The following is a 16,253-nucleotide window of genomic DNA, read 5'->3' as shown; positions in this document are numbered from 1 at the left end:
GGAGTGGGCTGATCAGGCGAGAGTCAGTGTTTGATGGGGAATTGGCAGACCTGAGGTAGAAAACAAGAAGGAGAGTGTGTGGGTAGGTGTTGGAAGAGCAGGAAGAGGGGAAGGAGTGGGGAGACATGCTAGAAGTGAAGGTGTGTGACAGAGAGGCGGCCAGGCAGGGGTGCAAGCAGAGGAGCTGAAGAGCCCAGAGTGGGGGAGCGAGCCCTGGCAGGTTGGCGGCAGGGAAGTGGGTCGGGCTAAGGCGAGGAGCGAGGGCGTGCGGAGGGCAGGCGGTATTTAGGAGGGGAAGTGGGCAGGTGACCGTGCAAGGTGTTTGAGGCAGGTGGGTGTTCCCGAGGAAGCGGGCGCGGGGCCGGAGGAGGGTCAGCGGGCCCGGGCTGCGAGGGGCTGCCCCGGGGGCGGGAGGCGGCCCCGCCCGGGCCCCGGGGCAGCGCAGGGGCCGCGGTTCCCGGCAGGGCAGCGAGGGGCGGGCGGCTGCCGGCCCGATAAAGCGGCGGGCGGCGCGGGCAGAGCGCAGCGGCGGCAGAGATGGGGATGCTCAGCCTGCCCGGCTTTCTGTCCTGCGGGAAGAAGAAGGTGAGGCGGCGGGGGGCGGGCTGGCCGGAGGCTCCCGGGCAGGTGGGGTGCCGAGGCACCTGGGCAGGTGTGCGAGAATGTAGGCGAGTGTGGGTGCACCTGGGCAGGTGGGTTGTGGAGGTGCCCAGGTGGGCGTAGCGGCGCTCGGGCAAGCAGGGCACAGGTACGTCGGCAGCTGAGGACAGGTATGAAGTTGTCTGGGCAGGCGAGATCCAAACAGGGAGCGGAAGGTCAAATGGGATGAGCTCCTTGACAGATGTACAAGGCGCTAGGACAGGTGTTTTTTAAAGTGAGCATACAGGTATGTGCTGATGTGAACATCTGAACAAGTATGGGGGCATCTGTAGGGGCAGAATAGAGTAGTCTCCTGCAGCCAATAGCACAAAGGAGTAAGGCAAAATTGTGGAGGTGTTTGGGCTCTCTGGGGGGACCCTCTCTCACAGGTCTGTGCTGTCCTGCCAGAGGCCAACTGGACTGGTACCCAAAAAAATGACTCTGCTGATCCTGACAAGGTACGTCTCTGGACAGAGAAATGATGATATGATTGCCCTTCTTGCCTGGTGGGTATCACAAGACTTCCCTCTTCTCTCCAAAGGACGTCAGATGCACCGATGAGAATGTGGACCGTGGCAACTGGACAAACAAAGCCGAATACCTGCTGTCCATGGTGGGCTATGCCGTGGGCCTGGGCAACGTCTGGCGCTTTCCCTACCTCGCCTACCAGAATGGAGGAGGTACCTGTGCTGAACGGCAGGGTCACAGGGGGGGCACACCTTGCTATCCCCAGGAGAGAGCAGAGCAAGCTCTGAGGCTGGGCATGTTCTGTTAAAGCTGGATGTGAGCTCTACCACCCTGGGAACTGGGATAGAGCCTGCTCATGGGAAAGGGCACTAAGAGGCACCTATGTGCTTTTTTGGTACCAGCTGAGAAGGGAAATAGTATTTAGTTTGAGTTGCAAATTTCTACCTGAGAATACCATCTTCTGAATTACTCATAAACAACGTGTACCTTTTTGTCCATGTGCCAATATCCTCTACTTGTCTAAATAGCTGCTCTCCCTCCCCAGTGCTTACCCTCTGGTAAGTTTATGTTAGATACCATACCTGGTGTGTTTATAGAGAACAGTGGAATCCCCTCTGCACCTTTGTTTTTCCATGCAAACACTCTAAGCTGGAATAATTAGCTCAATAATTACCCAGATCAAACACTTGGGAAGTGTGAGACAGGGAGAGCTTCTACCTGCTTACAAAATGAAGTAGTGGCAAAGCCACGCAGAGGCACTGGCTTCCTTGGCTTGTATTCCAGAGCTTTATCTACTTGCCAGGCGACCCCTGGTAATTAAAGAGTGCCTAAATAGTAACTGCCGAGAACTTACTTATATGTACCTGTTTGCTCTGCCTAACTCTTGTGGAAGTAAAATTCTGGGCTGTAAAGGCAGTACAGCCCACACAGCTGCACATGCAATATAAGGAGGCATTCCCAGTATGGAGTTTTTATTGGAGTGACATGGGTTGGTTTGCATCAATTTACTTCCTGAAATTACACTGAAGAAAATAGTGAAAACCAAGTAAGTTGTGATGTCAGCCCTTGGACTAGATCTTTTTTTTCATCTGCTGCAGCAGAGACTTTGCATTTAAAGGCATATTGGTGCTGTTGCTTGCATCCTTTTCTGTGCCCCTTTGCCCATGATTGATAAAGACAACTGTTACATCCTTGTTTTGAAACAGAGGAGTAATCCAGTTAATTCTGTGGGACAATTTACTTCCTGAAATTACATCAGGTATTTGCAGTTCCTTGCAGAACTGGGTCCTTGATTGCTTTAAATTCACTGAGAGTGATGAGGACAGATTCCTGCAGGGATATCGTGTTGTGTTTATGAAACTCGTGCTCTCGCTTTCCCTGTCTTCTGTGCACACACAAAGAAGTGCCAGTCCCTTTCACAGAACAAGGCGCTCACTGATATCAGGTTAACATGCACTATTAAATGGACTTGAACAAGAGCCATCCTGAGATGATGTTTGACACAGGACTCAGCCAACCATAGAAAATAATCTTCATGCTTTGATGTCCAGTACCTGCTTAACAGGGCAGTTGCAAAACACAGCTGAGCACACACAGGAATGGTTCTGTTCCTCTTTAAATTAAAAGTTGGAGGATTAAATAGAAAGTGGACAAGGTGCACTACAGTTAAGCAGCATTCTTACTTGTATTAGAGCACATCCTCAATAGTTTTTTATAAAATGAATTTACTTTCTTATAAGAGAAGTCATTCTTTTAAAATCAGTTCTGACATTCATTGCAGGTACTACTTAGTCTTATAGAAAACAGGACTTAGAAACAAATCTCTCGATTTCAAAAATAAGTGCGTCCAGTGGGGAGCAGGGGAGAAAGGAGGAGTGTAAAATGTGATAAAACTGTGGTGAATGCTGAAAGATGCATTGTTTTCTCTGTGTGTGTGTGATTGTGCTTTTCCCCCCATTTTTTATCTCCTCTCAGGTGCTTTTCTAATTCCCTACACCTTCATGCTGGCGTTAGCTGGCTTGCCCTTATTTTTCATGGAATGTTCCTTGGGGCAGTTTGCCAGTCAAGGGCCAATTTTAATCTGGAGAATGTTACCATTGTTTCAAGGTTAGTTTTCTTATCTTTCCTTTTATTCTAATAATAAACTGTTGTGAATTAATGATTTCTTAATGAAGTTACTAATTGTGAGACACTGATATCCGTGTTACCAGTGTTCTGTACCCAGGTATATACTTCCTCATTATTCAGTTAATAAACAGATGCTGAGTAAAGATTCCCCCAGAAAGGCTCTTGGTTATGAAAGTTTTTGTCAGAGATTCTTGTGCTCAGCAGCAGATCACTCTCACTCCAGCTGTCCAGGCAGAGGGAAATATCTCTGTTTTGCTGTGTGAGGGAAAAACTCAAGTAAAACAACTTGTGTAATGTGTGCAACATATTGAAAGTAAACTTTAGAAATTGACTTTATCACTGGTTTTTTTTATGCTTCACGTCCAGTGTAGCTTGTGAGGCAATTGTGTGTTGGATGGGTTAATTCTGTATTTGGCTGCCAGTGTGGGCACAGGCACGCGGGTCTGGGTGCTCTGTGCAATCTTGTGCACAATCACCGAGCAGCTGCCTTGGGAGTCATCTGCTGGTGAGATAAAATAGCCTAGACTCTGGCTTTGTAAAGTGGGGTGCCTCTTGAGATAAGAGAAATCGTTGCATGCTGTAGTGGTAGTTTAAGTTTGTGGTGATGGTTTGTATTTCAAGCACTCTCAAAGGGAGATTTGTTTGGAAACAATTAACCATGCGCTTTACTCATGCCTGTCCATCCTGGTCCTGTACCAAGGGTGTAAAGGACTCTGCAATGGTTTTGTTTGTCTTCATCTGCCAGAGGAGTTAACGTAGGAGAAGTTTCCTTCGGATACAAGAAGAATTTGCTTGTCACCGACAGAAACTGGTTGCCCCAATATTTACTCTTTTTGCCAGTCTCTGTTCTGCAGCACAAGAAACTTTGATGAAAGCAGTCTGTCTATCTTAAAGCAAAAGGTTTTAAACCCAGCATATATTTTATATATCTGTAAAGACAGAAACTTAATAATAGTTTCTAAGGTGACTGGTACTGTTTGTCAGGCTTTTCCAAACTCACAGAACAAAACTGATTTTAACAAGGGGGCGGACAGTAATATTGAGAAGATTTACTGTAGTTTAAAGCATTCATTACAGTGGAATCTTTAAAAGGGCTTGGGCAGTCCTAGTAGAGTTTGTTTTAGTAAATTTCCCTCTGAATGGGGAGAGAACAAAATACTGAATTTCTCCTTTAGACTTTGTAAATAGTCCATTCTTCTATGGGCCTGATTCAAATTGTGTTTCAAAAGCATGTTTGAGATGGTCAGTCTGGATCATATCCATCATTTAATGGGTTTGAAATGTCACTGTTTGTTTGCTGTTAAAAAATATTTTAAAACCAAACAAAAACCAACTTGAACTTCTTCCCAAGTTGCCTTTTAAAAGTCAAGTGAAGGCTATTTGTTTTGGTGGGAGGAGGGGCTTTGCAACCCGAGTTTGAGATGGTTAAGATATTTTGTGTTTCTCTTTCCTAGGTGTGGGCATCACAATGGTCATCCTCACAGCATTTGTGACTATCTACTACAATGTTATCATTGCTTATGCACTCTTCTATTTCTTTGCCTCATTTCAAAAAGTGCTGCCATGGTCAGATTGCTTTTCCTGGGCAGATGAACTCTGCAGCAAGACACAAAAAGGTACCATACTTACCAGACAGAGTCGAATATTATTGGTTTTGGTAATTGTTATATTTGGTAATTGTTTGGTAACTGTTTTCTGGGTGAAAGTAGAGGATCGAGACAGCTACCCATGGCTTCAAAAGTCCTTCCTGGAGTTTTGTATCTGAACACAGAGGAGTGATGCTTATCCACTTCTTTGCCACCGGTTCTGGATGCTTGGGAAATCTACAGAGAACTGGGCTGAAATCACTTTGTTGAATCCCTTCTGTTTCCTTTTAAACCTCAGCTTTTTTCTAGTACATACATTTCCAATTGCTTGAAATACTGCATTCCCATTTCATCAGGCTTTGTGGCAAAAACACCCCTTCCATGAGACAACCTAGTGCAGTAGTTTTTATCGAGGTCTTTTCATTACTCCTTTCGTCCCCTGTGGCTATGGTAATCCTGAGCACCACTGAGGCGCTGCTTTCACTCTTCATTAACTCTTTAGAATGTATCTCCACACCGTTGTTCTTGTGTTTCACTGCAGAGGTAGGGCCTAAGCACTTACCTCACCAGTTTCTGTATCAGAGCAGTTTAAGGCAAAAGGTGAAGTTGGTGAGGTAATTACCAGTTAGCAGCTGGAAATGTTCTTGCCTGGTAACCAGTGATTATTAAAATAACAAGGACAAGATCAGGATGGATTATATTGTTTACAGTATTAATGTAAATATATCTCAGCCATATATCTGAAAATATCTTCTGAGGCCTTATGTAACAAAAAGTTGGTGATTATTTATTGGCAAAACAAAAAAGATTTCAGCACCTAATTTGTAAGTGTTGAGGGAACACAAATCTGACCTGAACTGAGGAAGCTGTCCTGAAATAGGCTTCAACAAGAATTTCCAGTAAATGCTGATGTGTTTGCTGATGAAGTGTTTTTTATTGTATGTTCTGGCAAAAGATTCCCAACCCCAGTTTCCATTCCTCCAACTCTGCTCCAAGGAAAATATGTAAAGTGTTCTAACAAGCCCTCTGCCGCAATCAGATGAAATCAGATACCAGATGATCCATGTGTTACCTTGGTTTGGGACAAAGGTTTTCATAGAGTAACCAAGGCTGCAATTTTAACTATGCTCAGATTTGATTTTTGTAAGTATTCTTGAGGATAAGTAAAACGTGGTGAGCACACCAGATTCTTGGTGTTTTGATTTACAGTCAAGTAGCGAAATCACAGCTGCAAGTGACATTTCAGGTTTGTTTCCAAATCTTGTTAGCAGGCAAACTGAAGCTGTAATTGCTTAGGAAACACATTTGCTGTCTGATTTTTAAATCGGTGTGATTTTTTAAATAAGAGTCATCCCAGTATTAATGATTCCTTTTTCTTGATTTCAGTAAATGACTGCAACACAACCTTCAATGGGAATGTCATTCGTGCAAACTACACCTTCGTCACGGACAACAATCTCACGTGTATAGAAGGCACCATAACCTACAAACCAGTGCAATTTCCTACCGAGCAATACTGGAAGTAAGTAAATACTTTAAAGAAATTACTGAAAAAATAAATACCTTTTTATGCATTGTGGTTTTGGATGTACCTTTAATTTTTGTCTTATCTTGCAGTCCAGAAAAAATCTAGTCAAGGGACATGGGCATGCAAATCACTAGAGAGGGGACTTAAAATTTAATTGATAAGTTTGGCTTTTTTAAGAGAAATTATGTATAGAAAGAGAAGCAAGTGAGTCAACCTTTAAGCAATTGGAAAATGCTGCCATTTCTAGAAGTCCTCTTCTCTGGAGTCCTGGTAGGCACTACTTGGCATCTTTACACATAGCATATACTTTTCTTTTTCTCAGGAGTTACTGTGTAAAATATATTCACCTTATTCGGAATCTGTGCCTGTTGTAAAATTGCCATTTCTTTATTGCTGCACGGTCTCAATTTGCCTTGTGTTCACTGGGTTCCTGGAAACGGATTCTTTTGGGCTCTTCTTTTCCTGTCAGAATTTCATGATTAACACAGAATATCTTAGGTGGGTCTTACAGGAGATGTATGGAGAGGTGAGAGCTGGTAGGCTTCGAAAAGAAGGAAAAATTGTAGTTACGTACATATACAGCTTCTCATTGCCAATCATGCAATTCCAACTGCACGCTCTTGGAAGAGGCTGCAGAGTGTTGTAATAGCCTCACACAGCAGCTCATTTTTTCTGGAGAAGTAGCTGAAGAGGAATGTGTGAGGTTTGTGTGCTGTTGCCATCCCCTCCTGACGGGAGCATCGTGTGCTTTCAGCAAAGTGGCTCTGCAGCGCTCGAGTGGGCTGGAAGAGACCGGCAGGGTCGTCTGGTACCTGGCTCTCTGCCTCCTCCTCGCCTGGATCATTGTTGCAGGTGCCCTGTATAAAGGAATCAAATCCTCTGGAAAGGTATGTTAGGAAGACCAAGGAGATGACTTTTGGCCTGATTCTGCCCTCCCAATGTCAGTTGGAGCCAGGGAAGTTTAGCACAAGGCAGGATGCAGTCCTAACACACCCGCCTCTGCTGGGCTCAGCATTTGTCTTCCCTTCTGCTCCTCGGCTTCATAACTGTTACATAAAATATGAGTAAGGTGCTGATTACACAGCTATTACTTCACTCCTGGGCCTCCACTCCACTGGGCTGCCCTGTATTTTGGAATCTTGCCGTTGTGCCGGTGATTCCAGCTGAGTTTTAGCTGTTGCCTGGGCTGTGTGATGGAAGCGTGTGTGTGATGGCACACACGGGCACACGCCCTGGGAGCACCCGGTGATTATTTTGTGCTTCCAGTCTGGCTGAGATGGTTGGACCATCCAGGTCAGGTGCTGTGAACAGGTGTGTGTGTGTGTGCAGGTTTCTGGCAGATTGTGAAATGTTGTTTGTTCCCAAGAGTTGAAATTAGTTGTAGGGACAAGGTACTTAGATGCTTGTTTTCAGAATCTGTCTCTGCTGAGCTCCCATTTCCACAAGCTGCAGCATGGTTTTCTGGAGGTTTTTTTGGGCCAGGCTGACTTCAGGCAGGCTGAATTTCATCCTTTCTCACCAAGACCCTTTTCTTGGTTTGGTTTCTTCCTCCTCATACTCTTTTCTCACCTTGGTGTTGCATCTCCATCATTTACATCTTCAGTCTCAGTTGCCTTTGCTCTTTTGTTCACCTTCTCTGCACAGATTTTTTTCCCCATTTTCCTTCTGTCATTGTGCCTTTCTTTGGTTCCTTGCTGCATCCTTTCCTCCACTCAGTATGCAGTCTACTCCTGTTTCGATTTCTATTTGGATCTTTCTGTCCTTGTTTCAGTGCTTTGGGGTGTAATATCTGTTCTTTCCCAATTATTTGGCTGCATGACTCTTCTTAATCTCATGTTCTTTGGGTTTCTGGCAGTTGCCCTTGGTGTTGTCATTTTTTTTCTGGCACCAAGACAATTTTCTTTGGAGAGTAAGATGAGACTTGGAAGAATCTAGCTGGGCAGGAGCAAGACAGATGAAAGGCAGAGAGAATTGTGCTAGGCAAGCATGAAGGAAGTCTTTGGAAATGTCAGACTCACCACACAATGGCACAATGCTCTGGCTTGGTGGAGGCAGCAGTCCTGGGTCAATTCCCTGTCTGAATAACACTGAAGCTAAGACTCAAGAAACGAGAGTATTATTGAACGTAGCCTGTGTGATAATAACTGTACTGCTGGCCTTGGTCCCATTGTGCTAGTACAACAGAATAGAACTGTGTCTGAGAGAACCTAAAAGTCCTTGCTCCAGCAAAGAAAGCTTCCAGAGCAGTGAGTTTAAAAAAAATTTTTTGTTTTGGCTTTTTTTTGAGGGATGGTCGGGGGGAATAGCAGAGAGCTCATCAGGAGATAATACCCCCTTGGTCGCCTAGTTTTTCCTGGCTTTCAGCTTGCACTTGCTAGAAGCACTGCCTAGCAAGAGATGTCTGCCCTAGTTGAATCCAGACCTCCAGCAGTAAATCATGCCAGAGAAATGCATTTCTGAAACTGGTCAAGTGCGCTCTCAAAAGTGGATATGTGGCTTGGGCCATCTGCTTCTTCTGGAATGCATCTCCAGAACCGGCTAAGCCAGATGGTTTGGTGGTTGGCATGTGTTCATTTCTCTGGTTGCCTGTTTCTCTTTTGCACCAGCAGACCTTTGCCTAAAGCCTGTCCAGTCTTCCTGCATGAAGGTCTGTGGATCCCCTCACACCTAATGTGTGTCCCTGCCCATCTTTCTGCAGGTTGTCTACTTTACTGCACTCTTCCCATATGTCATCCTGTTCATCCTGTTGGTGCGAGGTGCCACCCTGGAAGGTGCTTTGGATGGCGTCCAGTACTACATTGGGAGAGAGTCCAACATCACCAAGCTGATGGAGGCAGAGGTGAGAGGAAGTTCAGCCCCAGAAGTGTGACACGCTTTCCTGGTTATGTGGCTTTCTTCTTTTTTATCCAGTCAGGTCCTTCAGGTCTTGCCCTGTGTTTTGTATCAGCAGCTGGTTGTGTAAATAGTCCAAGCCCCTATTGCAGCTACTCTCAATTTGAAAGACAGTCACCTCCTTTGCCCTCCCTACCACACCAGTGATGAGAACTGTGCTATTGCTTCTAAACAGTTCTTGGGGACCATGCTGGAGTTTAATGTTAGCAGGATCTGCTGATAAAGTTCTTGCTGATGATTTTAAGGGACTTTATCATAAGGCTGAAGGGATCCCTGAGTTTGAAATTCAGGCCATGCCTTGCCTGGGAAATTACCTTGGGTAATTAGGTGGACCAGGAAGGGCGCCTCATGCGAAGAATGCCAGAACTTTGTTCTGGCTTATGCCAATATTATTGCAGTTTTATCAAAAGCAACCATTAGGTGTGATATTTATTTGTGGTATTTATATGAGCACTTGGCACTAGCTGAGGGGCTACGTCAGAAGCAGGAGTGGTTTGTTTGGGTCACACAAGTGGGAGGGTACATGGAAGTTCTCACTCCTGCAGCCAGTCCTGGTGGTCCTTATTCGTTGTGTCTGTGCCAAGATTCATATCTCAGCAATTCACCTATGTGAACAAATCTAATAATTTCTTCAGGGTTAGCCCACTACGATTTAAGTATTTGTCAACATGCTTGGGATGTGACCTTTAGACACGATAGAGATAGTGTTTGTGATTGAGACTGCAAGGTCACCAGCATGTTATATTCTATCCTCCCTAAAATTCATACAAAATAGAATTAGATACACAGGCTGAATGAAAAAAATACCCTCGAGCTTCAATGGTGGACAGACTTCAATGTTTATGATAAACAGTATAAGTAATACAGCAATTCTCATGTTCTTTTTTCTTTTGGCAGGTTTGGAAAGCTGCAGCCACCCAGATATTTTTCTCCCTTTCTACGGGGTGGGGCGGGCTTGTTGCTTTGTCTTCATACAACAGGTTCCACAACAACTGCTACACAGATGCCATTATAGTTTGTGTGGTCAACTGTGGCACCAGTGTATTTGCTGGGTTTGCAATATTCTCCATCTTGGGACACATGGCACATGTGTCTCAGAGGCCTGTCTCAGAGGTGGTCGACTCAGGTAGGCTGATGGTCACACTGTTGGTATTGGGACTTGCATTGGCCAAGGCACGACAACAACATCCTTCTCTCCACTATTTTCCAGGGTTTGATCTGGCCTTTGTAGCCTACCCAGAGGCTCTCACTCAGTTACCAGTTTCTACTCTGTGGTCCATCCTGTTTTTCATGATGCTTGTGCTTTTGGGCCTTGACTCCCAGTTTGCCCTTATAGGTAAGTGGGGTTTTAAGTGACTCATGTCTTTTCAAGTGACCATTGCCTTTCTTAATTTTGCTGTTCAAACTCACTTCTTCTTCCTTTGCAGAAACAGTTATAACCAGCATTCAAGATATAAATCCCACCGCGTTAAAAAAATATAGAGGACCTATAACCGTGGGGGTGTGTGCAGTATTGTTTTTATTTGGGCTTGTCTGTGTTACTCAGGTAAGAAATTGAGTTTTTTTGGTAGTGAGTTTAGTTATGCTGCAAGTGATGAAGTCAAATCAAAATACCCTTTACAACTGTTGCTTTCTTTGTGGATAAATCTTAGAGACCCTTGAATTTTGACAGTGTGCCTGAACACACAAGCAAGCAATTCCCGTGGAAAGCTAGAAGAAGGTTTTCTGTGATTATTAAACTGAGATAGGCTTTTAAATAGAAGGCTTTTACAGAGCCTGCGAATGATCAGCCTGATTTATGGTTCCTCAGTTCAGAATTTATTTGTGTAATCGCAAGTACACACATATAACATGTCCACAGCACAGTGGGTGCTGCTAATAAATGCTGATGGGATCTTTTTGTTCAGAACTCACTACCAAGGAGGACAGGAATTAAGGAATGGCCTGTCCATGTCTTAAAAACCCATTAGCTCATGAGCATTTGTAGATTGCATGGTTCCTTCTCCTGCATGTGTATAAAACATGTTATATAAATAGATATACAGAAAAGGAATTTTAAGTATACTGTGTAAAATTTCTTGAGGCAATTGCTTTTAAGGGTGTAAAGGTTCACTGCTATTACTCCATCTAGAAATAAAGATTTATGTGAGCAATTAGATTGAAAATGTGAAGGAGGTAATTGTGGTGAGTAGACATTTGTATCGTCAAGCAAAGTACATAAGTCATGAAACAGGATGATGGGGAAGCTTGCAAGGGACTCAATCACAAGAGTGTGGAATGGCTCAGAGATTGTTTCCTGCTCTGGGATTCTGCTATTGCATGCTGGTGTTCAAAGCTGTGGTTAACCCCATGGAGAAGTCAGGCATGTAGGAGGATTGAAGCCTCCCAGAACTGATAACTGGTATAGCCGTTGCTGTAGTTCAGTATAAAACCTTTGGCCCCAAATTTATTCCTGTAAGCTCCAAATTTAAATCCTGCTCTCAGTTGTTTATGTATGCTCTATATATGCATAGATCTTGCTTTTAGCATCTATAGTATTTTGTTAGATGTGCTTTTCAACTTTACAGAGAGGATTTAAAGAAAATAATATTCACAAATCTGTAGCTGACCTGGAGAACTGTGAACTTAAAAAACTCATAGTCATGATTAGTTAAATTGTCTTGAACAAATGCATCTTATTTGTATGTTACTACTCAAATTTTAACCTCTAATGTTTGTCCTGCAGGCAGGAGTTTACTGGGTTAACCTAATAGATCACTTCTGTGCTGGATGGGGAATCCTCATTTCAGCTTCCCTGGAGATAGTCGGCATCTCCCACATTTACGGTAAATTATTTGCATTGAAAACATATTAATTAAACCAAACAATCCCAGGAGCAGTGTATATCATGGAGTCACAGTATGATTTTGGGGTGAAAGGAACTTGGAAAATCATCCTGATTCCAGTCCCTGTCATGGGCAGGGACACCTTCCAATAGACCAGGTTTCTCAAAGGCTCATCCAGCCTGGCCTTGAGCAGCTCCAGGGGTATAAAATACTAATTGTTACAATAAAGAAATTATAAGTTAACCATCTGAATAATAATAGGATTAAAAAAAACTTTAATGCAGAGCTGGAGAAACTGTCCTTGATTATTGCTTTTCTTTGATCACTTTTGAGTAACCCCATGTGCAAGGGAGGTACCTGCTTTACAGTGAGTCCCATGATTGTCTTCCAACAGGAGGAAGAAGGTTCATTGAAGACATTGAAATGATGATTGGAAAGAAGACCAATAATTTCTGGCTGTGGTGGAAAATGTGCTGGTTTTACGTCACTCCTGTGCTGTTACTAGTGAGTGCACATGACTGGGTTGTGTTAGTGTGACGGAATTTAATAACTTAATATTGAAGAGGTTGCTTTGTGAAGATTCAGGACTGACTGCCCAGGCTCTGTGTATAAAGATGGGGCATAGCTGTGCCAGTGAAGTGAACTATGGGCTGTATCTGCTTGCTGATACACTCCCTCCTCCTTTGATGCACTCCAGGAGAGGCTGGGGCTTGAGATCAGTAACTAGAGAGCTGGGTCTACACTCCCAAGGACTAACACAGGGCAACTAGATCCTCTGCCTTGGGAGCTGGCTTATCTTAATTTCAGACTGAGATTGGTTTGAAAACCTTTTGAGGGAAATCCCATTTTTGGGTCAGATGTTCTGCTGTTCTCCTGTCTAACTGAGACCTTTAAATGTCCCGTTGAATGTTTGGTTTTTGTTAAACCTGTACTTCCAATTGTGAGTGTAGATGGTTGGATTATGTTACTATGACAGAATTGATTAACATTGTCAATCCAGGAACAGTGGGAAGTCACTCTGGCCAGTACCTTACCTGTAATCTGCCCAGACTAGAAAATGCTGCTTAAAACGATCCAATTTCTGAAGCAATATTTGCCAATTTCTAATCTTAGGTTCTTTCCTGTGTTCCTATAAATAATGGAATACAGGAACGCAAAAAACATATAGAGAAGGGTACTGGGCTCAGCCAGCAATACATATATTACCCAACATAAGATTTAAAGAAAACCTAGAGATTAAGTTGTGTTCAAACACAAATATACTTAGTGCACCTCAGCACTGGTGTCATTTTTCAGTCCTGGCCTTCAGTCTTGCTGCTTGGTGATGACTGAACACCAAAGTCTGCACAACTGTTCTCATACTCAGGAAGTAAGAGGGAACTGTGCAGAACTTGTAGAAAACCCTTCTTTTTATTAAACCAACTTGGAAGCAGTGCAAATTCAATGTTGTTGGAAACCTGCTTTTCTCTTATTGTTTTTGCCATTTTTTCTAGGCTGTTTTGATCTGGTCTTTGATGACATTTTCAAATCCCACTTATGGCTCAATAATATACCCAGCCTGGGGAAACATTCTTGGCTGGTGCATGATCATCTTCAGTATCATGTGGATTCCTGTTATTGCTATTGTAAAACTATATAGAGCTGAAGGAACACTTCTTGAGGTAAGGGCAAAAAACCCCACTAATATAGCCTCAAGTCTGAATTTCTTTGGTATTATCAGGACCACCTGTGCTGTTTTCTCCAACACATTTACTACTTTGACATGTTTTTCAAATGGGCTTTTAGACCAAAGCATTATCTCTGGTAGTTGCATCAAAGGTGCATCTCCCTACCGTGTTCTGATAAAAAGATCAAGTCTAATTCTTTGGGAGTGCACACACACCATTTGAGAGAGAATTTTCATCAGTTCTGTTGCTATTCCAGCTTCTTTAAATTCTCTGAAGAATTTCTATTGCTTTCTATCCCCATATAATTTTCTGGAGTTTTGCCTCCCATTCCTCACAGAAGCAAGTGACACATCTGAGATATTCTGCTCTTGGCAAGCTTTCCCAAACAGTTGTGTTGGCCACAGCTTTTCCTGTTCCTTGACCTCAGTGTCCAACACCCACCAACCCCAAAGACACTTGGAACGATTTTAAACAACTTTGGTGATTTGCCATTTGTTGAGCTGCAGTGTGTGCCTAGAGCTATAATTGTACTGAATTTTAGAAGCAGCCTGGACTAAGGGAAGACATTAAATGCCTGTTGGTTTTGCTTTGCAGCGCCTTGTCAGCTGCTGCCGGCCTGCAGCAAACTGGGGCCCCTACCTGGAGTGTCACCGAGGGGAGCGGTACAGCCACATGGCAGACCCCACGAGAAAGGAGGAAAAGGAGGACGAGAATCCCCCTCCCGCTGCCGTCTCAGACAAGTGACCTTGAGATGGCTGTTTGGATGACTGCTTTTGAGAACATACATGTGGCTTTCGTCTGTCAATATTACAAAAAAAAAAAAAAAAAAGGCAAATCAGCAGCCCTGCAATGAAAGCGAGTTGTATTATTTTTTTTAATTGTTTTAGTCTCTGGGGAGGAACACATCAATTAGGCACTGAGATCTCACTAGGTGTGTAGGTTGAGAGGGCAGGATAATCCATTGCAGGCTCCCCAGGCAGCTGGACTGGGCATGATTAACCCCATCCAGCTGGTATCCAGCTGGACTGCAGATACGGGTATGGGGGAGAGTAAAGACATTCTGGTGCTCCCAGCTGGAGCCCAAAGGTGCTGTGTGGGTGCCCGTGCCCTGAGATGCAGCTCTGCCACCCCAGGGGTGTGCAGTAAGCAGAGGGGAACGGGTGTGCTGCTGCCGGGCACTGGAGCTCAGGGAACATGAATAATTCTTCTCTGTCTAAGCCTTGCTCCCTAAGCTCCTCTGTAAGCCAGCTGGGAGGCTGCTCAGGATTTGATGTTGTGTATACTCTGTGTGTGTGTGTGTTGTCTAAACAAATACAAATATTGAGTGGCAAAAATTGCCATCGCAGGAAATAAGGTTTAAACATGGTGAAAGCAGGCTGCCTTCTATTTCTCATTCCCCTTGGGATCCCTAAAGAGCTATCTTCTCTCTCATACCTTGTGCTCACCCCTCATCTGTCTTTAATTCAAAAATGTCATGTTTCCATATTCTCTGGCTCTGCAGAATGAAAGGGTAACCATTGATTTCTGGTTTGTCTGCTCTCCTATTTTCATCAATGCTTTACCCATCAGGTTTTTTTCTCCTTCTTTCAGTCAGATTTGGGTTTTCCCTTCCAAAGGAGACCCAAAGTGCTTTTAAAAAACATTCAAGCAGTGTTATGGTAGGGCCAAAAGAAGCAGAACTTAAAGTGAAGGTTACAACTACTTTGCAGTGCTGTTTATCCAAAATTTGCTGGAATAATGAAATTAATGAAAAGTTACGAAGTTTGTAATGTATTTGGGAACACAGACTTGAGCATCTACATAGGCAGGAAGGGTTTGGGTGAAGAGAAACTGACTTGTAATACAAGTGAATCCAGGTAAAGGGGAGAAAAAAAGACTGAGGAGAGAATGAATACATTTGGTGTGCTGAAGAAGACCTCTCACTGTGATAATGGTTCCTTGGGAACAAAGCAGTAGTGTTCAACTGTCACGTCCTCTCAGGGCTTTGTCACTTTTTCTGGACATGAAGGAGTGTCGATACTGGCTTTCTTGCTCAAGCAGCATACCTTGGTTTATGTTTTATACTTGGGGAGTTTTTTGTGGTTTTTTTTTTTCCATTTTTGGTGACAAATCAACACTTTATGATGAACAAATGTGATTTCCCCCCTGTTTTTAATGATTCTGGAACTGGCAAATAAAATGTAATTTTCTGTTTTTAATGCGTTTGGACCTAGAAACTTTTAATTTTGTGTGTGGAGTTGGTGGCCACAAAAGCTGCTATGATCCTAAGCCTTTGAGAGCATGAAGTGGAAAGATTCAACCTCCAGGAAGGTTGCAATGGTCTTGTTTTGGAGTGGGCTCAGAAAGTACAGAAAGTAATTAAATGGGAATTTATATAAAGGACTGTGGGACTGGAGGCTGTACTAGAAGCTGGTGAAGAGGAGCCTTTTCCTGCACTCCAGCTGCTCTAAGATCATTGTTCAGCCAGAAAAGAGGGCTGTCAGTAGCCTGGAGAGGCTGGGAGCAGGCTCCAGCTGCTGGA

General features: G+C 43.8%; 1 protein-coding gene across 2 annotated transcripts; it reads left to right on the top strand.

The window, feature by feature from the left end:
• The first annotated feature begins 288 nt into the window (after positions 1-288).
• On the top strand, positions 289-15,797 carry LOC141730860 (sodium- and chloride-dependent neutral and basic amino acid transporter B(0+)-like). Of its 2 annotated transcripts, XM_074551521.1 has the most exons (14): positions 289-585; positions 1,181-1,319; positions 3,082-3,213; positions 4,689-4,850; positions 6,207-6,342; positions 7,103-7,235; positions 9,047-9,187; positions 10,138-10,366; positions 10,451-10,576; positions 10,668-10,786; positions 11,966-12,065; positions 12,460-12,569; positions 13,559-13,726; positions 14,327-15,797. In XM_074551521.1, exons 1-14 carry the CDS (start codon positions 538-540, stop codon positions 14,474-14,476), a joined length of 1,893 nt encoding a protein of 630 aa, XP_074407622.1. In that variant the 5' UTR covers positions 289-537; the 3' UTR covers positions 14,477-15,797. The 2 variants fall into 2 exon arrangements, with proteins under 2 accessions (XP_074407622.1, XP_074407623.1); XM_074551522.1 differs by lacking the exon at positions 289-585 and adding an exon at positions 596-1,097 and having other exon boundaries at positions 10,138-10,576.
• Positions 15,798-16,253: the final 456 nt, after the last annotated feature.

This window comes from Zonotrichia albicollis, chromosome 14 (assembly GCF_047830755.1).
Source record: "Zonotrichia albicollis isolate bZonAlb1 chromosome 14, bZonAlb1.hap1, whole genome shotgun sequence".
Classification (NCBI taxonomy): Eukaryota; Metazoa; Chordata; class Aves; order Passeriformes; family Passerellidae; genus Zonotrichia; species Zonotrichia albicollis.
The sequence above is the reverse complement of the archived record's forward strand: the minus strand, read 5'-3'. Positions and strand labels throughout refer to the sequence as shown.

Bases quoted from the DNA above. Each gene is read 5' to 3' on its own strand.
- LOC141730860 (XM_074551521.1), top strand. From the start codon at position 538: ATGGGGATGCTCAGCCTGCCCGGCTTTCTGTCCTGCGGGAAGAAGAAG. The intron at 1,320-3,081 runs GTACCTGTGCTG...ATCTCCTCTCAG, and splicing joins CGCCTACCAGAATGGAGGAG to GTGCTTTTCTAATTCCCTAC. The intron at 13,727-14,326 runs GTAAGGGCAAAA...TTTGCTTTGCAG, and splicing joins CTGAAGGAACACTTCTTGAG to CGCCTTGTCAGCTGCTGCCG.